The sequence below is a fragment of the Scyliorhinus canicula genome, chromosome 1, assembly GCF_902713615.1.
Source record: "Scyliorhinus canicula chromosome 1, sScyCan1.1, whole genome shotgun sequence".
Lineage (NCBI taxonomy): Eukaryota > Metazoa > Chordata > Chondrichthyes > Carcharhiniformes > Scyliorhinidae > Scyliorhinus > Scyliorhinus canicula.
Window position 1 is genome coordinate 307284303 of NC_052146.1, and position 27119 is coordinate 307311421.

General features: G+C 49.5%; 1 protein-coding gene across 1 annotated transcript in view; it reads right to left on the reverse strand.

Annotated features, from left to right (window-relative positions):
• LOC119976580 (guanylate-binding protein 1-like) overlaps positions 1 to 27119 on the reverse strand; it is a 395381-nt gene that overhangs the window by 300481 nt on the left and 67781 nt on the right. Inside the window, exon 7 of the mRNA XM_038817184.1 lies at positions 16297 to 16509. Within this exon, the coding sequence (XP_038673112.1) occupies positions 16297 to 16509 (213 nt within the window). The remainder of the gene's footprint in view (positions 1 to 16296; positions 16510 to 27119) is intronic.

Consider the following 27119-nt stretch of genomic DNA (forward strand, 5'->3'; position numbering starts at 1 on the left):
TCAAACCCAGCACCAAGCTCATGGTCTACAGAGCAGCCTCAGTCCCCGCCCTCCTGTATACATCAGAAACATGGATAATGTACAGCAGACACTTCAAATCCCTGGAGAGATATCACCAACGCTGCCCCTGCAAAATCCTGCAAATCCACTGGCAGGATAGGCGTACCAGCGTGAGCGTCCCCTCCCAGACCAATATCCCCAAGTACCGAGGTACTGCTCAACCTCGACCAGCTGCGATGGGTGGAGCCACATTGCCCACATGCCCAACACAAGACGCCCGAAACAAGTGCTCCACTCCAAGCTCCGCGATGGCAAGTGATCACTAGGAGGGCAGAGGAAACGCTACAAGGACACTCTGAAAGCCTCTCGAAATAAATGCAACATCCCCATCGACAAGTAGGAATTAGAACATAGAACATAGAACGATACAGCGCAGTACAGGCCCTTCGGCCCTCGATGTTGCACCGACATGGAAAAAAAACGAAAGGCCATCTAACCTACACTATGCCCTTATCATCCATATGCTTATCCAATAAACTTTTAAATGCCCTCAATGTTGGCGAGTTCACTACTGTTGCAGGTAGGGCATTCCACGGCCTCACCACTCTTTGTGTAAAAAACCCACCTCTGACCTCTGTCCTATATCTATTACCCCTCAATTTAAGGCTACGTCCCCTCGTGCTAGCCACCTCCATCCGCGGGAGAAGGCTCTCGCTGTCCACCCTATCTAACCCTCTGATCATTTTATATGCCTCTATTAAGTCACCTCTTAACCTTCTTCTCTCTAACGAAAACAACCTCAAGTCCATCAGCCTTTCCTCATAAGATTTTCCCTCCATACCAGGCAACATCCTGGTAAATCTCCTCTGCACCCGTTCCAAAGCTTCCACGTCCTTCCTATAATGAGGCGACCAGAACTGTACGCAATACTCCAAATGCGGCCGTACTAGAGTTTTGTACAACTGCAACATGACCTCATGGCTCCGGAACTCAATCCCTCTACCAATAAAGGCCAACACACCATAGGCCTTCTTCACAACCCTATCAACCTGGTTGGCAACTTTCAGGGATCTATGTACATGGACACCGAGATCCCTCTGCTCATCCACACTACCAAGAATTTTACCATTAGCCAAATATTCCGCATTCCTGTTATTCTTTCCAAAGTGAATCACCTCACACTTCTCCACATTAAACTCCATTTGCCACCTCTCAGCCCAGCTCTGCAGCTTATCTATGTCCCTCTGTAACCTGCTACATCCTTCCGCACTGTCTACAACTCCACCGACTTTAGTGTCGTCTACAAATTTACTCACCCATCCTTCTGCGCCCTCCTCTAGGTCATTTATAAAAATGACAAACAGCAACGGCCCCAGAAGAGATCCTTGTGGTACGCCACTTGTAACTGAACTCCATTCTGAACATTTCCCATCAACTTCCACTCTCTGTCTTCTTTCAACTAGCCAATTTCTGATCCACATCTCTAAATCACCCTCAATCCTCAGCCTCCGTATTTTCTGCAATAGCCGACCGTGGGGAACCTTATCAAACGCTTTACTGAAATCCATATACACCACATCAACTGCTCTACCCTCGTCTACCTGTTCAGTCACCTTCTCAAAGAACTCGATAAGGTTTGTGAGGCATGACCTACCCTTCACAAAACCATGCCGACTATCCCTAATCATATTATTCCTATCTAGATGATTATAAATCGTATCTTTTATAATCCTCTCCAAGACTTTACCCACCACAGACGTTAGGCTCACCGGCCTATAGTTACCGGGGTTATCTCTACTCCCCTTCTTGAACAAAGGGACCACATTTGCTATCCTCCAGTCCTCTGGCACTATTCCTGGAGCCAATGATGACCTAAAAATCAAAGCCAAAGGCTCAGCAATCTCTTCCCTGGCTTCCCAGAGAATCCTAGGATAAATCCCATCAGGCCCCGGGGACTTCTCTATTTTCACCGTGTCCAGAATTGCCAACACTTCTTCCCTACGCACCTCAATGCCATCTATTCCAATAGCCTGGGTCTCAGCATTCTCCTCCACAATATTATCTTTTTCTTGAGTGAATACTGACGAAAAGTATTCATTTAGTATCTCGCTTATCTCCTCAGCCTCCACACACAACTTCCCACCACTGTCCTTGACTGGCCCTACTCTTACCCTAGTCATTCTTTTATTCCTGACATACCTATAGAAAGCTTTTGGGTTTTCCTTGATCCTACCTGCCAAAGACTTCTCATGTCCCCTCCTTGCTCGTCTCAGCTCTCTCTTTAGATCCTTCCTTGCTTCCTTGTAACTATCAAGCGCCCCAACTGAAACTTCACGCCTCATCTTCACATAGGCCTCCTTCTTCCTCTTAACAAGAGATTCCACTTCTTTGGTAAACCACGGTTCCCTCGCTCGACCCCTTCCTCCCTGCCTGACTGGTACGTACTTATCAAGAACATGCAATAGCTGTTCCTTGAACAAGCTCCACATATCCAGTGTGCCCAACCCTTGCAGCCTACTTCTCCAACCTACACATCCTAAGTCATGTCTAATGGCATCATAATTGCCCTTCCCCCAGCTATAACTCTTGCCCTGCGGGGTATACTTATCCCTTTCCATCACTAACGTAAAGGTCACCGAATTGTGGTCACTGTTTCCAAAGTGCTCACCTACCTCCAGATCTAACACCTGGCCTGGTTCATTACCCAAAACCAAATCCAATGTGGCCTTGCCTCTTGTTGGCCTGTCAACATATTGTGTCAGCAAACCCTCCTGCACACATTGTACAAAGAACGACCCATCTAATGTACTCGAACTATATCTTTTCCAGTCAATATTTGGTAAGTTAAAGTCTCCCATAACAACTACCCTGTTACTTTTGCTCTTTTCCAGAATCATCTTCGCCATCCTTTCCTCTACATCCCTAGAACTATTAGGTGGCCTATAGAAAACTCCCAACAGGGTGACCTTTCCTTTCCTGTTTCTAACATTAGCCCATACTACCTCGGAAGAAGAGTCCCCATCTAGCATCCTTTCCGCCACCGTAATACTGTCCTTGACTAGCAGCGCCACACCTCCCCCTCTTTTGCCCCCTTCTCTGAGCTTACTAAAACACCTAAACCCCGGAACCTGCAACAACCATTCCTGTCCCTGCTCTAGCCATGTCTCAGAAATGGCCACAACATCGAAGTCCCAGGTACCAACCCATGCTGCCAGTTCCCCTACCTTACTCGTATACTCCTGGCATTGAAGTAGACACACTTCAAACACCTGAACACTGGCTCCCTCCTGCGAAGTCAAATCTGTGCTCCTGACCTCTATACTCTCAATCTCCCGTACCCCAAAACTACAATCCAGGTTCCCATGCCCCTGCTGAATTAGTTTAAACCCCCCCAAAGAGTACTAACAAATCTCCCCCCCAGGATATTGGTGCCCCTCAGGTTCAGATGTAGACCATCCTGTCTATAGAGGTCCCACCATCCCCAGAAAGAGCCCCAGTTATCCAGAAATCTGAATCCCTCCCGCCTGCACCATCCCTGTAGCCACGTGTTTAATTGCTCTCTCTCCCTATTCCTCATCTCACTATCACGTGGCACGGGCAACAACCCAGAGATAACAACTCTGTTTGTTCTCGCTCTGAGCTTCCATCCTAGCTCCCTAAAGGCCTGCCTGACATCCTTGTCCCCTTTCCTACCTATGTCGTTACTGCCAATGTGGACTACGACTTGGGGCTGCTCCCCCTCCCCCTTAAGGACCCGGAAAACACGATCCGAGACATCACGTACCCTTGCACCTGGGAGGCAACATACCAAACGCGAGTCTCTCTCGCTCCCACAAAATCTCCTATCTGTGCCCCTGACTATTGAGTCCCCAATTACTAATGTTCTACTCCTTTCCCCCCTTCCCTTCTGAGCAACAGGGACAGACTCCGTGCCAGAGGCCCGTACCCCATGGCTTACCCCTGGTAAGTCGTCCCCCCCACAAGTATCCAAAACGGTATACTTGTTACTCAGGGGAACGACCGCAGGGGGTCCCTGCACTGACTGCTTCTTCCCAGTCCCTCTTACAGTTACCCATCTATCTCCAGTCTTTGGTGTAACTACTTCCCTGAAGCTCCTATCTATGACCCCCCTCTGCCTCCCGAATGATCCGAAGTTCATCCAGCTCAAGCTCCAGGTCCCTAACACGGTTTTTGAGGAGCTGGAGTTGGGTGCACTTCCCACAGATGAAATCAGCAGGGACACTGACTGCGTCCCTCACCTCAAACATTCAAATTGTCTGCCTTAGAACGCACAAGCTGGAAAAAAAGCATCCGCAATGGCGGCAGTCACCTCGAGTGTTGTAGGGTGGAGCATGCGGAGCCCAGAATCCAGAGAGTCCCACCCACCCACCTCAGCAAACATCACCTGCCAAACCTGTGGCAGGGTCAGCGGTTCCAGGATCGGACTATTCGGTCATTGCAGAACCCACATTCCCAGAGTGGAAGCATATCATCCTCGATGCTGAGGGACTGCCCAAGTAGAATACGTGTGCAGCGTGGAGGGAACCAGCATCTGGTCCAGATATTGTTACCAGTGGGTGGAGGCCAGTGCCTAAGGGCCCCTGATGCAGTCGGGGATGTGTGTGCAGGGCTGGTTGGATGGCACCCTGAGAGATGGCAGGGGATGTTAGGGGGGGGGGACGGGGACCTGAGGGTACCGGGCTGAAAGCAATCGCGGATGTCGGTCTCTCACACTCTCCAATTCCTTACCGATATTACATGATATGGATGATATCTTGGATCCTGCAGAAGCTACGTTCGTGGTGCTGCAGGCAGGCCAGATGCCAGAGGAGGCAGCGGGCAGCAGCATCGACAGGGACTCGAGGCAGCAGCCCATGTACAGGGTCCCGTCCCTCCTCCTGAGGACCTCGCCCTCCATCAGGCCAGGGGGGGACCCAGAAGGGGAGGCCGGCGACGGCCCAAGGTACAGGCGTTGTTGGTCCTTTGAAAAGATGATGGACAGTGCGTGCCGCAGGAGGCTCCACCTGAACAAGGGGAGGCTGCAACACCTGTGGCATACCCTCGTGGATTTGGCACCACGTGGAGGAGGAGGCTACCCGCTCGCGGTGTCCGTCAACGTGACAGCAGCCTTGAACCTTTACGCATCAGCATCATTCCAGGATTCAAGTGGAGATTAGTGCGACATTTCACAAGCTGCTGCCCACAAGTGAACCTGTGAACTCACGGATGCTCTGGTTGCCTGGACAGCTGACTATATAAACTTTGTAAGAAGTCTTACAGCACCAGGTTAAAGTCCAACAGGTTTGTTTCAAACACGAGCTTTCTGAGCGCAGCTTCTTCCTCAGGTGAGTGGCGAGGTATGTTCCAGAAACATTTATATAGACAAAGTCAAAGATGCCAGACAATGCTTGGAATGCGAGCATTTGCAGGTAATCAAATCATTACAGATCCAGGGAGAGGGATAATCACAGGTTAAAGAGGTGTGAATTGTCTCAAGCCAGGACAGTTGGTAGGATTTTGCAAGTCCAGGCCAGATGTTGGGGGGTGGATGTAATGCGACATGAATCCAAGATCCCGGTTGAGGCCGCACTCATGCGTGCAGAACTTAGCTATACGTTTTTGCTCGGCAATTCTGCGTTGTCGCGTGTCCTGAAGACCGCCTTGGAGAACTCAAGAGGCTGAATGCCCTTGACTGCTGAAGTGTTCCCCGACTGGAAGGGAACATTCCTGCCTGGTGATTGTCGCACGATGCCCGTTCATTCGTTGTCGCAGTGTCTGCATGGTCTCGCCAATGTACCACGCTTCGGGACATCCTTTCCTGCAGCGTATGAGGTAGACTACATTGGTCGAGTCGCACGAATATGTGCCACGTACCTGGTGGGTGGTGTTACCACGTGTAATTGTGGTATCCAAGTCGATGATCTGGCATGTCTTGCAGAGATTGCCCTGGCAGGGTTGTGTGGTGTCGTGGTCGCTGTTCTGAAGGCTGGGTAATTTGCTGTAATCAATGGTTTGTTTGAGGTTGCACGGTTGCTTGAAGGCAAGTAGTGGGGGTGTGGGGATGACCTTGGCAAGATGTTCATCTTCATTGATGATGTGTTGAAGGCTGCGAAGAAGATGTTGTAGTTTCTGCGCCCCAGGAAAGTATTGGACGACGAAGGGTACTCTGTCAGTGGTGTCCCGTGTTTGTCTTCTGAGGAGGTCGGTGTGGTTTTTTGCTGTGGAGCGTTGGAACTGTCGATCGATGAGTCGAGCGCCATATCCCGTTCGTACGAGAGCATCTTTCAGCATCAGTAGGTGTCTGTTACACTCCTCCTCGTCTGAGCAGATCCTGTGTATACGGAGGGCTTGTCCATGGGGGATGGCATCTTTAATGTGTTTCGGGTGAAAGCTGGAGAAGTGGAGCATCGTGAGGTTCTCTGTGGGCTTGCGGTAAAGCGAAGTGCTGAGGTGACCGTCCTTGATGGAGATGAGTGTGTCCAAGAATGCAACAGAATTTGGAGAATAGTCCATGGTGAGTCTGATGGTGGGATGGAATTTATTGATCTCATCGTGTAGTCATTTCAGTGATTCTTCGCTGTGGGTCCAAAGGAAAAAATGTCATCGATGTATCTGGTGTATAACATCAGTTGCAGGTCCTGTATGGTGAGGAAGTCTTGTTCAAACTTGTGCATGAAGATGTTGGCATGTTGAGGTGCAAATTTGGTCCCCATGGCTGTTTCGTGCATCTGGATGAAGAATTTGTTGTCGAAGGTGAAGACGTTGTGATCTAGAATGAAACGGATGAATTGCAGAATTGCGTCTGGAGATTGGCAGTTGTCAGTGTTGAGGACTGAGGCTGTTGCAGCAATGCTACACTCTGGTGTAGAGTGCCGAGCTCCGAGTGCCGATCTCCGAAAGCTCGTGTTTGAAACAAACCTGTTGGACTTTAACCTGGTGTTGTAAGACTTCTTACTGTGCTCACCCCAGTCCAACGCCGGCATCTCCACATCATATATAAACTTTGACCTGGACCAAGCCCACCAGGATTCGCTGGCAGCAGGATTCGCGGATTGCCCTGGCACACATATCGCCTTGCGCATACCGGCGCGTCAGGGAATGCCCAACATCAACAGGAAGAGGTTTAACTTCTGAACATCCCACTAGTGCACGACCACCACCTCTGGATCATGCAATGTGTGCACACTTCCCGGGGAGTGGACACAACAGCAATCCTGGGGCAGTTGGAGATCCCCAGCGTGACCGGATAAACAAAGAACAAAGAAAAGTACAGCACAGGAACGGGCCCTTCGGCCCTCCAATGCTGCCCGTCTAAACTAAAATCTTCCACACTTCTGGGGTCCATATCCCTCTTTGGCTTTTGAGGGATAAGGCGGGGGATGAGGACCAGGCTAATGATGCCGATAAGGAGGCTGGAGACCAAAGCGGAGACCCAATATAATGAGGCCGATGTGGCCACCGGGGTTGTCATTGAGCAGTGCATCAATTTTGATGCCTCAACCGCTCTGGTGGTGCTCTGCAGTACATGGCCAGAGGGTCACCCGCTTTGTGGTGGTCTGCTGTGTCTCCACAACCTGGCACATTGTGGAATAACATGCCAGAGGCTTCACATTTTTTTCAATAATCTTTACTGTCACAAGTAGGCTTCCATTATCACTGGAATGAAGTTACTGTGAAAAGCTCCTAGTCGCCACATTCCGGTAAACAGAGGGAGAATTCAGAATGCCCAATTCACCTAACCAGAACATCTTTTGGAACTTGTGGGATGAAACCGGAGCACCCGGAGGAAACCCACGCCGACACGGGGAGAACGTGCAGACTCCGCACAGCCAGGTATGCAAGCGAGAATCGAACCTGGGACCCTGGCGCTGTGAAACAACAGTGCTAACCACTGTACCACCGTGCCGTGCAACGTGTTTCAATGTCGTACAATTGTGACCTCAACTGCCCCTCTCCCCTGATGGTGCTGCCCCCATCCCCACCCCTCCTCCCCAGTGCCCTCAGTGATCCCCAATGTGCTTCGCCTTCCGTGCTCTGTCTCTACGTCTAGGTGTGGCAGCATGCTGCTTTCCACGCCCTGTGGCTGTTGCCCCTGACGGGTGTCCTCTAAGGCTGGAATGCCCCAGCCCATCTGCCAGCGGCACATGTCTTGCCGTGCCACCCTGTTTGGAAGCTAACTCTGAGATATGCTGTTGTTGAGGGTGGGCGGGGGGTTTTGGGAGGTGGTGCGCACTGCCCCAACACCATATGGAGGCTCCAGGTTGGCATCCATTGTCCCCTTTTCCCAGTTGGTGCCCGTAGGGCCCTGGGGGTCACCTTGGGACAGAGGGGAGCTGGATTGAGCTCAAGATGCCCCTGTGTCATCTGGCTCTGCCAGCCCTGGCGGCTCCCCACCATTTGCACCGTGTTGTTGATGCGTTCAGCGATGCTCCAGAGTGACCAGGATATGCTCTGCAGCATCATGTCAAGGTCCATCAGAGACAGGGACACATCCCCCAGCAACTGGGACATGCTCTGGGTGCCTCAGCAATGCCCACCTGAAACTGGGACATGCTCCGCAACACTTCCAAACTGTCCACTGAGACTGGGAAACGTCGTTGCGCTCAGCAATGGCCGTGACCGAGTGAATAGCGCCTTGGACACCGCCACTCATGCTGCTGACAACGTGCTCCAGTACCTCCACTGCGGCCTCCATCCTAGCCCTGTTGGCCTCAGTGTCACACATTGACACTGCCACCTCCTGGGCCCGTAGCCTTAGGGTCTCCTCCAACCGGCTATGGACCTGCTGGAGAATTACTGATATCCCCCAATGAATCTCACAGTCGCACCATATCGAGTGCAGCAGCTCCGGGTAAACCTGGTCCAGAGACGCAGCATCTGACTGGGATTCAGCTGGGTCCTGGGTTCCAGTAGATCTCCGACTGCTGTTCCCCCTTAGGCGTTCCTGCCTCCTCCACCATATGTGCATCAGCAACTGTGTGGTGCTCACAAGATTGTGCCCCAGAAACCTGTTTGCGATTTTCACCCACTGAGGTGTGCGTCGCTGCGCTGCTGGAGAATGGGGGTGACAGCCGGGATGTGATTATGGTAGCATCCTTGGAGCTCTCCTCTGAGGTGTTGTCTTGGGAGGTGGGTGTGGGTCCACCGCGGATGGGCTGACACCCGCGGATGGAGCTCCTGCGGGGGAATGGACATGTGGTCAGTGGGAGGGAAGGATTATCATTATTAACAACTCACGTGTGACAGGTCAGCCGGGTGGGGGCCGGTGGATCCTCAGCTTTGTGCAGTGTGTCCAGGAAGCTTTTCTAACACAGTATGTAGATTGTCCGACCAGAGGGGAGGCCATATTGGGTTTAGTACTTGGTAATGAACCAGGGCAGGTGATAGATTTGTTAGTGGGGGAGCATTTTGGAGGTAGTGACCACAATTCTGTGACTTTCACTTTAGTAATGGAGAGGGATAGGTGCGAGCAACAGGGCAAGGTTTATAATTGGGGGAAGGGTAAATACAATGCTGTCAGACAAGAATTGAAGTGCAGAAATTGGGAACATAGGCTGTCAGGGAAGGACACAAGCGAAATGTGGAACTTGTTCAAGGAACAGGTACTGCGTGTCTTTGATATGTATGTCCCTGTCAGGCAGGGAAAAGATGGTCGAGTGAGGGAACCATGGTTGACAAGAGAGGTTGAATGTCTTGTTAAGAGGAAGAAGGAGACTTATGTAAGGCTGAAGAAACAAGGTTCAGACAGGGCGCTGGAGGGATACAAGATAGCCAGGAGGGAACTGAAGAAAGGGATTAGGAGAGCTAAGAGAGGACATGAAAAATCTTTGGCGGGTAGGATCAAGGAAAACCCCAAGGCCTTTTACACATATGTGAGAAATATGAGAATGACTAGAGCGAGGGTAGGTCCGATTAAGGACAGTAACGGGAGATTGTGTATTGAGTCTGAAGAGATAGGAGAGGTCTTGAACAAGTATTTTTCTTCAGTATTTACAAACGAGAGGGGCCATATTGTTGGAGAGGACAGCGTGAAGCAGACTGATAAGCTTGAGGAGATACTTGTCAGGAAGGAAGATGTGTTGCGCGTTTTGAAAAACTTGAGGATAGACAAGTCCCCCGGGCCTGACGGGATATATCCAAGGATTCTATGGGAAGCAAGAAATGAAATTGCAGAGCCGTTGGCAATGATCTTTTCATCCTCGCTGTCAACAGTGGTGGTACCAGAGGATTGGAGAGTGGCGAATGTCGTGCCCCTGTTCAAAAAAGGGAATAGGGATAACCCTGGGAATTACAGGCCAGTTAGTCTTACTTCGGTGGTAGGCAAAGTAATGGAAAGGGTACTGAGGGATAGGATTTCTGAGCATCTGGAAAGGCATTGCTTGATTAGGGATAGTCAGCACGGATTTGTGAGGGGTAGGTCTTGCCTTACAAGTCTTATTGAATTCTTTGAGGAGGTGACCAAGCATGTGGATGAAGGTAAAGCAGTGGATGTAGTGTACATGGATTTTAGTAAGGCATTTGATAAGGTTCCCCATGGTAGGCTTATGCAGAAAGTAAGGAGGCATGGGATAGTGGGAAATTTGGCCAGTTGGATAACAAACTGGCTAACCGATAGAAGACAGAGAGTGGTGGTGGATGGCAAATATTCAGCCTGGAGCCCAGTTATCAGTGGCGTACCGCAGGGATCAGTTCTGGGTCCTCTGCTGTTTGTGATTTTCATTAACGACTTGGATGAGGGAGTTGAAGGGTGGGTCAGTAAATTTGCAGATGATACGAAGATTGGTGGAGTTGTGGATAGTGAGGAGGGCTGTTGTCGGCTTCAAAGAGACATAGATAGAATGCAGAGCTGGGCTGAGAAGTGGCAGATGGAGTTTAACCCTGACAAGTGTGAGGTTGTCCATTTTGGAAGGACAAATCTGAATGCGGAATACAGGGTTAATGGTAGGGTTCTTGGCAATGTGGAGGAGCAGAGAGATCTTGGGGTCTATGTTCATAGTTCTTTGAAAGTTGCCACTCAAGTGGATAGAGCTGTGAAGAAGGCCTATGGTGTGCTCGCGTTCATTAGCAGAGGGATTGAATTTAAGAGCCGTGAGGTGATGATGCAGCTGTACAAAACCTTGGTCAGGCCACATTTGGAGTACTGTGTGCAGTTCTGGTCACCTCATTTTAGGAAGGATGTGGAAGTTTTGGAAAGGGTGCAAAGGAGATTTACCAGGATGTTGCCTGGAATGGAGAGGAGGTCATACGAGGTAAGGTTGAGGGTGCTAGGCCTTTTCTCATTAGAACGGAGAAGGATGAGGGGCGACTTGAAAGAGGTTTATAAGATGATCAGGGGAATAGATAGAGTAGACAGCCAGAGACTTTTTCCCCGGGTGGAACACACCATTACAAGGGGACATAAATTTAAGATGAATGGTAGAAGATATAGAGGGGATGTCAGAGGTAGGTTCTTTACCCAGAGAGTAGTGGGGGCATGGAATGCACTGCCTGTGGTAGTAGTTGAGTCGGAAAACTTAGGGACCTTCAAGCGGCTATTGGATAGGTACTTGGATTAGGGTAGAATAATGGAGTGTAGGTTAACTTCTTAAGGGCAGCACGGTAGCATTGTGGATACACAATTGCTTCACAGCTCCAGGGTCCCAAGTTCGATTTCGACTTGGGTCACTGTCTGTGTGGAGTCTGCACATCCTCCCCGTGACTGCGTGGGTTTCCTCCGGGTACTCCGGTTTCCTCCCACAGTCCAAAGATGTGCAGGTTGGGTGGATTGGCCATGAAAAATTGTCCAAAATTCTATGATTAACCTAGGACAAAAGTTCGGCGCAACATCGTGGGCCGAAGGGCCTGTTCTGTGCTGTATTTCTCTATAGCCCTCTATAGCTCTGTGACATCGGCCAATCTTCACGTCAGTCATCGATCTGTCCTTGGCCATCCTTGCGACCTCCAAGGCCCGATCCTCAGAGATGGTGAAGCCTCTGATATCCGGCACCACACTGCTGGCCTGGGCCCTCTCCCATCTGTCGTGGGCCAACGTCTCCCACGGGGACACAGAGGGGGCATTGTGAGCCACACATTATCCATCGCAGGGGACAGGGGTGGGTACCACTACTGTACACGGGTGGGCTGAGGCACGGTATGATGCTGGGCACGGGCAGTGCCAGAAGCATGATCGTTGGGGTGGGAGGGTTGGCAAGCGGGTCCGGTGTCAGGTGGCTGGTGACAACTCACCCATGCAGACGGTTGGAGTTCATTGATTTAAACTATTACGTCAGGGGAGTGGGTACCGGAGAAATAGGTCAGAAGGTGAAAACATTTAGCCAGAACTTGGGAATAGGACCAATATGGCTCTGAGGAAGAGCAGACAGGGAGATGTTGCTGAAAGCAACGGGTCTGGTGGCCTGAAGTGCATATGTTTTAATGCAAGAATTATGACAGGTAAGGCAGATGAACTTAGAGCTTGGATTAGTACTTGGAACTATGATGTTGTTGCCATTACAGAGACCTGGTTGAGGGAAGGACAGGATTGGCAGCTAAACATTCCAGGATTTAGATGTTTCAGGTGGGATAGAGGGGGGATGTAAAAGGGGTTGCGGAGTTGCACTACTGGTTGGGGAGAATATCACAGCTGTATTGCGGGAGGACACCTCAGAGGGCAGCGAGGCTATATGGGTAGAGATCAGGAATAAGAAGGATGCAGTCACAATGTTGGGGGTTTACTGAAGGCCACCCAACAGCCAGCGGGAGATAGAGGAGCAGATAGGTAGACAGATTTTGGAAATGAGTAAAAGCAACAGCATTGGGGCCTCACGGTAGCATGGTGGTTAGCATCAATGCTTCACAGCTCCAGGGTCCCAGGTTCGATTCCCGGCTGGGTCACTGTCTGTGCGGAGTCTGCACGTCCTCCCTGTGTGTGCGTGGGTTTCCTCCGGGTGCTCCGGTTTCCTCCCACAGTCCAAAGATGTGCGGGTTAGGTGGATTGGCCATACTAAATTGCCCGTAGTGTAAGGTTAATGGGGGGATTGTTGGGTTACGGGTATACGGGTTACGTGGGTTTAAAGTAGGGTGATCATTGTTCGGCACAACATCGAGGGCCGAAGGGCCTGTTCTGTGCTGTACTGTTCTATGTTCTATTGTTGTGATGGGAGACTTCAACTTCCCCAATATTGACTGGGACTCACTTAGTGCTCGGGGCTTGGACGGGGCAGAGTTTGTAAGGAGTATCCAGGAGGGCTTCTTAAAACAATATGTAGATGGTACAACTAGGGAAGGGCGGTACTGGACCTGGTATTGGAGAATGAGCCCAGCCAGGTGGTAGATGTTTCAGTAGGGGAGCCTTTTGGGAACAGTGACCACAATTCAGTAAGTTTTAAAGTGCTGGTGGACAAGGATAAGAGTGGTCCTCGGGTGAATGTGCTAAATTGGGGAAGGCTAATTATAACAATATTAGGCAGGAACTGAAGAACCTAGATTGGGGGGGGGGGGGGAGGGGGTGTTTGAGGGTAAATCAATATCTGACATGTGGGAGGCTTTCAAATGTTAGTTGAAAGGAATTCAGGACCGGCATGTTCCTGTGAGGAAGAAGGATAAATATGGCAAATTTCAGGAACCTTGGATCACGAGAGGTATTGTAGAACTCGTCAAAAAGAAAAAGGAGGCATTTGTCAGGGCTAAATGGCTGGGAACAGACAAAGCCTGTGTGGAACATAAGGAAAGTAGGAAGGAATTTAAGCAAGGAGTCAGGAGGGCTAAAAGGGGTCACGAAAAGTCATTGACAAATAGGGTTAAGGAAAATCCCAAGGCTTTTTAGACTTACATAAAAAGCAAGAGGGTAGCCAGGAAAAGGGTTGGCCCACTGAAGAATAGGGCAGGGAATCTATGTGTGGGGCCAGAGGAAATGGGCGAGGTACTAAACGAACACTTTGCATCAGTATTCACCAAAGAGAAGGAACTGGTGGATGTTGAGTCTGGAGGAGGGTGTGTAAATAGTGTGCAGGTCACATTGAGATCCAAAAAGATGAGGTGTTGGGCGTCTTGAAAAATGTTACGGTGGATAAGTCCCCAGGGCCAGATGGGATCTACGCCAGAATACTGAAGGAGGCTAGAGAGGAAATTGCTGAGGCCTTGACAGAAATCTTTGGATCCTCACTGTCTTCAGGTGATGTCCTGGAGGACTGGAGAATAGCCAATGGTGTTCCTTTGTTTAAGAAGGGTAGCAAAGATAATCCAGGGAACTACAGGGCGGTGAGCCTTATGTCAGTGGTCGGGAAATTACTGGGAGGAGAATTCTTCGAGACAGGATCTACTCCCATTTGGAAGCAAGTGAATGTTTCAGCAAGAAGCAGCAAGGTTTTGTGCAAGGAAGGTTGTGTCTCAGTAACTTGATAGAGTTTTTCAAGAAAGTCACAAAGGTGATTGATGCAGGTCGGGCAGTGGATGTTGTCTACATGGACTTCAGTAAGGCCTTTGACAAGGTCCCTCATGGCAGAATGGTACAAAAGGTGAAGTCACACAGGATCAGAGGTGAGCTGGCAAGATGGATACAGAACTGGCTCGGTCATAGAAGGCAGAGAGTAGCAATGGAAGGGTGCTTTTCTAATTGGAGGGCTGTGACTAGTGGTATTCCGCAGGGATCAGTGCTGGGACCTTTGCTGTTCATAGTATACATAAATGATTTGGAGGAAAATGTAACTGGTCTGATGAGTAAGTTTGCGGACGACACAAAGTTTGGTGGAATTGCGGATAGCGATGAGGACTGTCGGAGGATACAGCAGGATTTAGATCATTTGGAGACTTGGACAGAGAGATGGCAGATGGAGTTTAATCCGGATAAATGTGAGGTAATGCATTTTGGAAGGCCTAATACAGGTAGAGAAGATACAGTGAATGGTAGAATCCTCAAGAGTATTGACAGTCAGAGAAGTCTAGATGTTAAGGTCCACAGATCACTGAAAGGGGCAACACAGGTGGGGAAGGTAGTCAAGAAGCCGTATGGCGTGCTTGTTTCATTGGCCGGGGCATTGAGTATAAAATTGGCAAGTCATGTTGCAGCCGTATAGGACCTTAGTTAGGCCACACTTGGAGTACAGTGTTCAATTCTGGCCGCCACACTACCAGAAGGATGTGGAGGATTTAGAGAGGGTGCAGAAGAGATTTACCAGGATGTTGCCTGGTATGGAGGGCATTAGCTATGAGGAGAGGTTGAATAAACTTGGTTTGTTCTCACTGGAACGACGGAGGTTGAGGGGCAACCTGATAGATGTCTACAAAAATACGAGGGGCATAGACAGAGTGGATAGTCAAAGGCTTTTTCCCAGGGTAGAGGGGTCAATTACTGGGGGCAATAGGTTTAAGGTGCGAGGGGCAAGGTTTAGAGGAGATGTACGAGGCAAGTTTTTTTACAGAGGATGATGGGAGCCTGGAACTCGCTGCCAGAGGAGCTGGTGGAAGCAGGGACGATAGTGACATTTAAGGGGCATCTGGACAAATACATGAATAGGATGGGAATAGAGGAATATGGACCCAGGAAGTGTAGAAGATTCTAGTTTAGACGGCAGCATGGTCGACACAGGCTTGGAGGGCCGAAGGGCCTGTTCCTGTGCTGTACTTTCCTTTGTTCTTTGATCTTCTTGCAGCACTGGGTGCTGGTTCTCCTTGTGACACTTCCCGGGGCTGAGGGCCGCTGCCTCTTCCTCCCAGGTGGCACTGGCTGCCTTGTGGCTGACCCTCTGACCCCCTTGGGCTAACAGGGCATCCCGTCTGGTCGCCACCACAGACAGCATTCTGGCCAGGTCGACATCTCCGAATCGTGAAGCTGGTCTGCGCGGTGGCAGGGCTGCGTGCTGTGTGGGGTTTGCTCTGTGCGATCGGTATAAATGCTGCTTCCCCCTGTTAGCGGGGATCTGGTGGGCTCGGTTCCAGTGGATCAGCTGGCGGGTTAATCATTTGCGGCATGAAGCACGTGGGGCCTCGTTAAGTGGCCCAATTAACGTTTGATACCAGTGATGTCATCGCCGGGTTGGCCGTCCAGAAGCTCGTGGGAGATCCCGCTCGCTACCACACAGAGAAACATTTCCGTTACATTGCCACTCAGCTCTGTCCCAGGTGAAAATGACATTGAGGAATAAACGTGTCCACAGATTTCCTGATGTGCCGGACATCACATTACCACCGATTAAACCACCAACACAGCTGCATTATTTAAACTGACCAATCTGAAAGTCCTTACAGATATAAACAGCATAATATTGTTCTTGATAGTCATTTTAATTATATAAATCGAATAGTCTTTTAAAAAATTACCTTGACTCCTTTTTGTGGCTTCGAATTATAACTATTCTCAGCATCTTTTCGATCAGCCAAATACTCAACGTATCCTCCGGCCTTTCCATAGCTGCTACTCTTTATTTTATTATCAATTTTCCCAAATAGTTCCTTCAACAGTTCTTTGCATTTTATCTCAGATTCCATTTCATTTCTTTGAGTATAATCTTCAATGATTCCCTCAATGTTTTCCTGTGAAAGTAAAGAGAAGGTTATGTTACAAACTCACAAACAAGGAGCAGTAACCTCAAATCTGCATTCTGCCTGCCCCCGATAACCTATCACCCCATTGCCTATCACCCCATTGCCTATCGCTCCATTGCCTATCACCCCATTGCCTATCGTCCCATTTGCCTATCGCCCCATTGCCTATCGCCCCATTGCCTATCGCCCCATTGCCTATCGTCCCATTTGCCTATCGCCCCATTGCCTATCATCCCATTGCCTATCGCCCCATTGCCTATCACCCCATTGCCTATCACCCCATTGCCTATCACCCCATTGCCTATCACCCCATTGCCTATCGCCCCATTGCCTATCGCCCCATTGCCTATCGCCCCATTGCCTATCACCCCATTGCTGACCAACAATCCATCCACTCTGGCTATGATCGATTGGAGAATGTTATTGAAAGAGTTGACAGTGGACAGCAATGGGATGCATTCACAGAGCCCTTGGAGGAACTGCAACAATTGTTTATTCCTGCCTGGCACAAAATTAAAACGGGAAAGAAATTAGTGGCGGTATTCGATGCAAGGAAGAAGCAGACAAATTGGCCAAGAAACACATCGGGTTGGATTCTCCGATTTCCAGACTAAGTGCTGACGCTGGCGTGGGTACAGTGGCGTGGGTACAGTGGCGTGGGTACAGTGGCGTGGGTACAGTGGCGTGGGTACAGTGGCGTGGGTACAGTGGCGTGGGTACAGTGGCGTGGGTACAGTGGCGTGGGTACAGTGGCGTGGGTACAGTGGCGTGGGTACAGTGGCGTGGGTACAGTGGCGTGGGTACAGTGGCGTGGGTACAGTGGCGTGGGTACAGTGGCGTGGGTACAGTGGCGTGGGTACAGTGGCGTGGGTACAGTGGCGTGGGTACAGTGGCGTGGGTACAGTGGCGTGGGTACAGTGGCGTGGGTACAGTGGCGTGGGTACAGTGGCGTGGGTACAGTGGCGTGGGTACAGTGGCGTGGGTACAGTGGCGTGGGTACAGTGGCGTGGGTACAGTGGCGTGGGTACAGTGGCGTTTTACGCTGGGAGAAACGGAGGAACAGTGGCAGCGATTCCCGGACCATTGGGGGGCCAGCAGCCATACCGGGTAAATCTCCTGGTTCCCACGCCAAAAATGGCTGGAGAATGGCCGGGTCCGTGGTCGCCCATGCTTACGGCGGTGGCCACGCTGTGCTACATGGCGCTGGTCACGCACGCACCTGGCCTGCCAGATAATGACCCCCAGTAACCCCCTCGCCACTCCCGGAACACCCCTCACCAGTTCCTCCAGCCCTTGCCGAAGCTTCCCCCTGACCAGCAGCACGGCTCCACCCCTCATGGACTGTGGCGGCGCTGGGCACAGATTGCAGCTGCCATGCGGGGTCGCCGAAATAATATAGCAGAAGTGTTCTGCGCGGTCGAGAACTCGGCCCATCGGGAGCGGGGCATCAGGGAAGGGGCTTCCGATGACGGGCCAACGCCTTTCCAACGGCGTGTGGCGTGCAACGCTATGATGCTATTCTGGAGGGGGCGGAGACTCAAAAACTGTTGTCAAACCGCAGCCGCCCCTGATTTGGGCGCCGAAGGGATTCTCCGCCCGATCGCTGATTATGATATCGGCGTCAGGCAACGGAGAATCAAGCCCAATATGTCTGAGGTTTGGGAGCAGTTTAGAATTTACAAAGATGGACCAAGGGACTGATTAAGAAAGGGCAAATAGAGTACAAGGGTAAGCTTCAGTGAACATAAAAACTGACTGTAAAAGTTTCTCTAGGTATGTGAAGAGAAAGAATGGTGAAGACAAGATTAGTCAGAAACAGGGGACAAAGGGACAAAGAAAGGGCTGAGCAACTGAACACATACTTTGGTTCTGTCTTCACAAATGAGGACACAAATCAGATCCCAAAAATGTTGGGGAACGCAGGGTTCAGTGAGAGAGAGGAACTGAAGGAGATCAGTAGAGAAATGATGTTGGGAAATTAATGGGACTGAAGGCTGATAAATCCCCAGGGCCTCATGATCGACATCCCATATGACCATAAGACCATAAGACATAAGAGCAGAATTAGGCCACTCGGCCCATCGAGTCTGCTCCCCCATTCAATCATGGCTGATATTTTCACATCCCCATTCTCCTGCCTTCTCTCCATAACCCCTGATCCCCTTATTAATCAAGAACCTGTCTATCTCTGCCTTAAAGATACTCAGTGAATTGGCCTCCACAGCCTTCTGCGGGAAAGAATTCCACAGATTCACCAGCCTCTGGCTGAAGAAATTCCTCCTCATCTCTGTTTTAAAGGATCGTCCCTTTAGTCTAAGATGATGTCCTCTGGTTCTAGTTTCTCCCAGAAGTGGAAACATCCTTTCCACGTCCACTCTATCCAGGACTCGGAGTATCCTGTAAGTTTCAATAAGATCCCTCCTCATCTTTCTAAACTCCAATGAGTACAGACCCAGAGTCCTCAACTGTTCCTCATACGAGAAGTTCTTCATTCCAGGGATCATTCTTGTGAACCTCCTCTGGACCCTTTCCAAGGTCAGCATATCTTTCCTTAGATACAGGGCCCAAAACTGCTCACAATACTCCAAATGGGGTCTGACCAGAGCCTTATACAGCCTCAGAAGTACAACCCTGGTCTTGTATTCTAGCGCTCTTGACATGAATGTTAACATTGCATTTGCCTTCTTAACTGCCGACTGAACCTGCACATTAACCTCAAGAGAGTCGTGAACAAGGACTCCCAAGTCCCTTTGTGCTTCTGCTTTCTGAAGAATTTCCCATTTAGAAAATAGTCTATGCCTATATTCCTCCTTCCAAAGTGCATAAACTCACACTTTTCCACATTGTATTCCATCTGCCATTTCTTTGCCCACTCTCCGAGCTTGTCCAAATCCTTCTGCAACCCCCTTGCTTCCTCAATACTACCTGTCCCTCGACAGATCTTTGTATCATCTGCAAACTTAGCATCAGTGCCTTCAGTTCCTTCTTCTAGATCATTAATGTATATTGTGAAAAGTTGTGGTCCCAGCACCGACCCCTGAGGCACACCACTAGTCACCGGCTGCCATCCTGAAAAAGATCCCTTTATCCCCACTCTCTGCCTTCTGCCAGTCAGCCAATCCTCTATCCATGCCAGGATCTTACCCTTAACTCCATGGGCTTTTAACTTATTTAACAGTCTCCTTTGCGGCACCTTGTCAAATGCCTTCTGGAAATCTAAATAAATCACATCCACTGGTTCTCCTTTGTCTAACTTCCTTGTTACCTCCTCAAAGAACTCTGACAGATTTGTCAGACATGACCTCCCCTTGACGAAGCCGTGCTGACTCAGCCCTATTTTACCATGCACTTCCAAATACTCCGCGATCTCATCTTTAATAACAGACTCTAAAATCTTACCAATGACTGAAGTCAAGCTATTGGCCTATAATTTCCCGTCTTCTGCCTCCCTCCCTTCTGAAGCAACGGTGTTATATTAGCCACTTTCCAGTCCTCTGGGACCCTTCCTGTCTCCAGTGATTCCTGAAAGATCACCACCAATGCCTCCACAATCTCCTCAGCTTTCTCTTTTAGGACCCTGGGGTCTAGTCCATCCGGTCAGGGTGATTTATTCACCTTCAGAGTACTTAAGGAAGTGGCTCTAGAAATACTGGATGTATTTGGATGAATGTGGGATTATCCACTATGGTAGCAAAAATAGGAAGGCAGACTATTATCTGAATGGCCATAAATTAGGAGAAGGGAATGTGCAACATGACCTGGGTGTCCTCGGACACCGGTCACTGAAGGTAAGCACGCAGGTGCAGCAGGCGGTAAAGAAGGTGAATGGTATGTTGGCCTTAATTGTGAGAGGATTCAAGTACAGGAGCAGGGATGCGTTGCTGCAATTATATAAGGCCTTGGTGAGGCCACACCTGGAATATTATGTGCAGTTTTAGTGTCCTTAGCTGAGGTTCGAGGTTTCGAGGGAGTGCAGCAAACGTTTACCAGACTGATTCCTGGGATGGCAGACTGACGCATGAGGCGAGATTGAATCGGTTAGGATTGTATTCGCTGGAGTTCAGAAGAATGAGTTGGGCTCTCAGAGAAACCGATAAAATTCGAACAGGACTAGACGGGGTAGTTGCAGGAAGGATGTTCCAGATGGTGGGGGTGTCCAGGACCAGGGGTCACAGTGTGAGGATAGACAATTTAGGACAGAGGTGAGTAGAACTTTCTTCTCCCAGAGAGTGGTCGGCCTGTGGAATTCGTTACCACAAGAAGTATTTGAGGCCAAAACATTGTGGGTGCAATCACCATAAGACCATAAGACAGAGGAGCAGAATTAGGACATCTTAGACATAGGAGCAGAATTAGTCCATCTTAGACATAGGAGCAGAATTAGGCCACTAGGCCCATTGAGTCTGCTCCGCCATTCAATCATGGCTGAAATTTGTCTCATCCCCATTCTCCTGCCTTCTCCCCATAACCCCTGATCCCCTTATTATTCAAGAACCTATCTATTTCTGTCTTAAAAACACTCAGTGATTTGGCCTCCACAGCCTTCTGTGGCAAAGTGTTCCACAGATTCACCAGCCTCTGGCTAAAGAAATTCCTCCTCATCTCTGTTTTAAAGGATCGTCCCTTTAGGCTGAGATTGTGTCCTCTGCTTCTAGTTTTTCCTACAAGTGGAAACATTCTCTCCACATCCACTCTATCCAGGCCTCGGAGTATCCTGTAAGTTTCAATGAGATCCCCCCTCATCCTTCTAAACTCCAACAACTACAGACACAGAGTCCTCAACTGTTCCTCATACGACAAGCTCTTCATCATAGAATTTATAGTGCAGAAGAAGGCCATTCGGCCCATCGAGTCTGCACCAGCTCTTGGAGAGAGCACCCAACTTAAGCCCACACCTCCACCCATCCCCGTAATCCAGTAACCCCACCTCATCTAAGGGCAATTTAGTGTGGCCAATCCACCTAATCTGCACATTTTTGGACTGTAGGAGGAAACCGGAGCACCCGGAGAAAACCCACACAGACACGGGGAGAACGTGCAGACTCCGCACAGACAAGTGACCCAAGCCAGGAATCAAACCTGGGACTCTAGAGCTGTGAAGCAACTGTGCTAACCACTATGCTTCATTCCAGGGATCATTCTTCTGAACCTCCTCTGGACCCTTTCCAAGGCCTGCACATCCTTCCTTAGATACAGGGCCCAAAACTGCTCACAATACTCCAAATGGGGTCTGACCAAAGCCTTATACAGCCTCAGAATTACATCCCTGCTCTTGTATTCTAGCCCTCTCCACATGAATTATTTTTTAAAATATAAATTTAGAGTACCCAATTAATTTTTTCCAATTAATGGGCAATTTAGAGTGGCCAATCCACCTCGCCTGCACATCGTTGGGTTGTGGGGGCGAAACCCACGCAAACACGGGGAGAATGTGCAAACTCCACACAGACAGTGACCCAGAGCCGGGATCGAACCTGGGACCTCGGCGCCGTGAGGCAGCAGGGCTAACCCACTGCGCCACCGTGCTGCCCCTTGACATGAATTATAACATTGCATTTGCCTTCCTAACTGCCGACTGAACCTGCACATAAACCTTAAGATAATCTTGAACAAGGACTCCCAAGTCCATTTGTGTAATAAGTCCACAGAGGCAGAAGTCCCTTCACCAGAATTCCTTTAATTAACAAAACCAACAGCAGTACGACCATGTGCATTCAGCTTGCTATCTACACTGGGAGTGCAGAGGATCTGACACTCACTGTTATATACAAAGAAGAGGTTCCCTGATTGGGCCACTAATTGGCGCAAGGGGACAGCCACAGCATCATCCATGTTGTCCATGTCAGAGTCTGATGTCCTTACCAGTGGTGCTGGAGGGGCATGAATAGACTGTCGGGGAGGACTCTCCAGGGTCCTTGGTACGCTGGCCTGAGTCAGCTCCGGGGGAGGAAACAAATCCAAGGCCCGCACCTGGTCCAGGTGCTTTTTTACGACGTGTTCTCCCACACATATCTAATATGACACAGGTCCTGTCTTGGCCTTGACTGTTCCTGCTACCCATGTGGGTATCAGGGTTCCGTTAATGGCAGCCTGCTTAGTGCGTTGGCGTTTGCCACCCTGGTTGCCAGCTGGTGCTCCAGTTGATACTGATACGCTGCCAGTAGTAGGGCCCAGCGTTGGATCCGGGCTGAAGATATTGGTCTTCTTTCAGCAAGCCCAGCAATGGCTTGTGGTCTGTGATTATTGTGAATTTCTGCCCGTACAAGTACTGGTGAAATTTCTTCACCGCGAAGATCACAGCCATTCCTTCTTTTTCCATTTGGGCGTACATTCATTCTGTTATTGCTAAAGTCCTGGAAGCAAACGCTATCGGCCGTTCCTGTCCGTTTTGTCCTCTGTGTGCCAAAACTGCACCAACGCGTCGCTAGTGAGCACCAACTCTGTGCTGGGGTCATCATGTGCCAAGACGTTCTCTGAGGGGAGCTGTTGTTTGATCTTCTTGAAAGCCCTGTCTTGGCGGCTGGACCACTCCCAGACTTGCCCCTTTTTTAGTAATAGGTGTTGGGGGTCCAGGATGGAAGCTCTGTTCTGTATGAACTTTCCATAATATGTCACCAGTCCTAAAAAGATCTTGGGCACAATTCTCCGCCCCCCACGCCGGGTGGGAGAATAGCGGGAGGGCCTCCTGACATTTTTCACGCCCTCCCGCTATTCTCCCCCCCCCCCCCCCCCCCCCACGCCCGACCCACGCCACAAATCGGCGAGCGGCGATTCTCCGAGGCTGATGGGCCGAGCAACCGGGCCTTCATGGTCGTTTCACCACGGCAGCAAACACACCTGCTCGCTGCCATCGTGAAACGGGTGCCAGATGCCCGTTTGGGGCATCTAGAGGCCCGATTGGCACGGGAGCACCACGAGTGTGCTCGGGAGGGGACAGGCCCGCGATCGGTGCCCACCGATCATCAGGCTAGCATCCAAAACAGACGCACTCTTTCCCCTCCGCCGCCCGGCAAGATCAAGCCGCCACGTCTTGCCGGGCGGCTGAGGGGAAAGACACCAACTGCGCATACGCGGGTTGGCGCTGTCCAACCTGCGCAGGCGCGGCTGACGTCATCGCCCGCGTCAGCCGGCGTGACGTTTGACGTGCGGCCTTGATGACCGTCGTCAAGGCCGCGCCGCCGTGATGCACTGGGCCGCACTCCCAGCCCCGCCCGGGGGGGGAAATCGGCCCCGGAAGTGGCCGTGAAGGTTGCCGTGGGTCACGGCAGCCTTTTACAGAATCTCGCCCCTTAACTCCTGGATTGTGGTGGGGGCCGGGGCATCTTTAATCGCTCTAACCCGATCCTCCAAAGGGTGTCGCCCTGATTTGTCAACCTTGTACCCCAGATAGGTTACTTGAAGTGCTAGAAAAACACATTTCTCCCTTTTCTTCTTTAGGCGCACGCCTGCTGCTGAAAACCTCCTCAGGGTTTGCAGGTGTTCTGCCTTTGTTTTTCCCATAACGAGGACGTTGTCCAGGTAAATGGTGACCTGTGGTAACCCTTGCAATATATTCTCCATTGTCCTCTTGAATATCGCACAAGCTGACCTTATCCCGAAGGGTAATCTTGTGCACTGAAAAAGGCCCTTCAGGGTGTTTATCGTTGAGAATTTTTGTGACTCTTCGTCCAGCTTCAGCTGTAGATATGCATGGCTCATATCCAGCGTTGAGTCCTCCAGCCAGCATTGCATACAAATCCTCAATCCGGGGAATTGGGTATTTGTCCAGTTGTGAGTAGCGATTAATCGTTTGTTTGAAATCTCCACAAAGGCAGAACGAGCGATCCGGCTTAAGGACAGGCACCACGGGTGCTGCCCATTCTGAAAACTGGAAAGGTTTTATTATTCCTTCATGCTCCAATCTTTTGATTTTCATTTCAACTTCTCCCTTAACGCGAAGGGTACCGGTCCAGCCTTGTAGAATTTAGGGACTGCCTCTACGTGTAATGTCGCCTTTGCTCCCTTTATTTTTCTGGGCCCTTCTCGGAAAACCTCTGGGTAGCTGCACAGGACTTCGCTCAGACGACCATTTTCCAGCTGGAAAATGTTTACCCGATCCAGCTGGATCTCTTTTAGCCAGTTTCGGCCAATAAACTTCGGCCTTTCACTACCATTAAAGACAGCCTAACCAGTTGCTCACCATAAACCACAGGTAAATGTGTTGCGCACAACACTCTCAGCGGTTTCCCGGTGTATGTCCTCAGTTTTGCCAAGGTCCTGGTTAGGGACAAGGGTTGGAGTCCAGTGCAAATTTTATTGAATACTGTTTTCCCCTATCACTAATACGCCTGCTCCCATGTCGACCTCCATTTGGAGAGGGTTGTCATGTGAGAGTCCCTTTAACAAAAATGTGTTTTATCAAATGGTTGCAGTGATGTCATTGTGTGGGTGGAGCTGGAATGTGATTCTGCTTTTTACTATTGATTTGTGCTGGAAGCTCTTTTTGGCTCCGTGTTTTAGTTCCCCTTTCAGTTGGAGAGCTGCATTCAAACCAAGCAGATGTATACTGGTCTCTCTCTGTATGTAAACCAAGGTGTTTAGATCACTTGATAATTTAAAAGTAATAACTGTTCCCTGTGGAGAATTCAAACCGACTGTCTTTGTTAAAAAGTGTTTTGACTTATGGATATTATGAGGAAAGTTATTAAGGGTTATCTATAAAGTACTGTTTTTTTGGGAGGGGGGGGTTATCAGTGATGGTAGTTGGCAAGATGTTTACTGTGTGTTTATATAATGTTAACTGGATTCATAGAATAAACATTATATTGTTTTAAACATACTTTAGATCTCTGTTGTACCACACCTGCAAAGTGGGCCCTTGTGCTCCCCATAACCAAAATCTATTCAAAGTTGTGGGTCAGGTGAACTCCATGATATACTTTGCTGTTCTCTATACCCTGGCCCATAATAGGGCACAGAAGTAGTTCATAGAATTTACAGTGCAGAAGGAGGCCATTTGGTACATCGAGTCTGCATCGGCCTCAGTGCACCTGCACCAGTTTACTGGGTTGTTGCCTGGTATGGAGGGCATTAGCTATGAGGAGAGGTTAGATTAACTCGGTCTTTTCTCACTGGGATGACGGAGGTTGAGAGGCGACCTGAGAGAGTCTATAAGATAATGAGTGTCATGGACAGAGTAGATAGTCAGATGCTCTTTCCTAGGGTTGGAGAGTCAAGTACTGGGGGACATAAAGATCGCAGAGAGGCGGGACTTCAAGAAAGAGCACGGAGAGAGATAGAGGAGACTTCAATAAAGACTGGGAAGAAACTGAAGAGTGACGTCACAGTAGGGCTGTGATTTGATTGGCCAAGCGAGGTAACTATTTGTTACTGGTAATTAGTTTTTCTTTTCATTTGTCATTTTTGTTGTTGTTGTTTTTCTTTTGTTTTTTTGGCATTGTAGTTGTATAAGTTTACCTAAGGTTTAAGACATGGCAGGAGATCCCAGGCCCGTGTCATGCTCCTCGTGTGCGATGGGGGAACAGCCAGCTGTTGTGGTGCACATAGGCACCAACGATACAGGTAAAAAACAGGATGAGGTCCTACAAGCTGAATTCAGGGAGTTAGGAGTTAAACTAAAAAGTAGGACCTCCAAAGGTAGTAATCTCAGGATTGCTACCAGTGGCACGAGTTAGTGAGAGTAGAAATGCCAGGATAGATAGGAAGAATGCATGGCTTGAGAGATGGTGCAAGAGGGAGGGATTTACCTTTATTTAATTGTAATCCCGTTACATCTGATTGCTTCTCCCTCTCAAACTGCCGGGTAAATTCTATCATATTGTGGTGACTGCTCCCTAAGGATTCCTTCACCTTAAGTTCCCTAATCAAGTCTGCCTCATTACACATCACCAAATCCAGAATTGCCTGTTCCCTAGTCGGCTCTGTCACAAGCTGCTCCAAAACAACATCTTAGACATTCCACAAATTCCTTTTCTTGAGATCCACTACCAACCTGACTTCCCAGTCCACCTGCATGTTGTAGTCCCCCATGATTATTGTAATATTGCCTTTTTTACGTACCTTTTCTATCTCCTGATTGATTTTCTTCCCCTTTGCGATTCCTCAACTCTACCCCCAGAGATTCTGTGCCTTCTGATCCTATGTCGTTCCTTGCTATCGATTTAACTTCAGTCCTTACCAACAATACAACCCCGCCCCCTTTTCCCATCTGCCTGTCCTTTCGATAGGACACATATCCTTGGATATTTAGATCCCTGCCCTGATCCCCTTGCAGCCACGTCTCTGTGATGCCCACAACATCGTACCGGCCAATTTCAATGTGTGCAACAAGCTCATTTACCTTGTTCCATATACTGCCCGCATTTAGGTACAACACCCTCAATCTTGCATTGACCACCTCCCTTTTCATACTTGTCACCTTTTTTGCTCTGCCTGAGGTTAGATTCCTGCCACCTTCTATACTCTCTGCTCTATTACATAGTCTGGAAACTTTACGAACCTCTGCTGAGCCTTCAACTCCTTTAACTAGTTTAAAGTCCTCGTCATTAACCTGTACTTCTATCTTCTCTTTAACTTTGATTCTCTAATTCTTTATACAA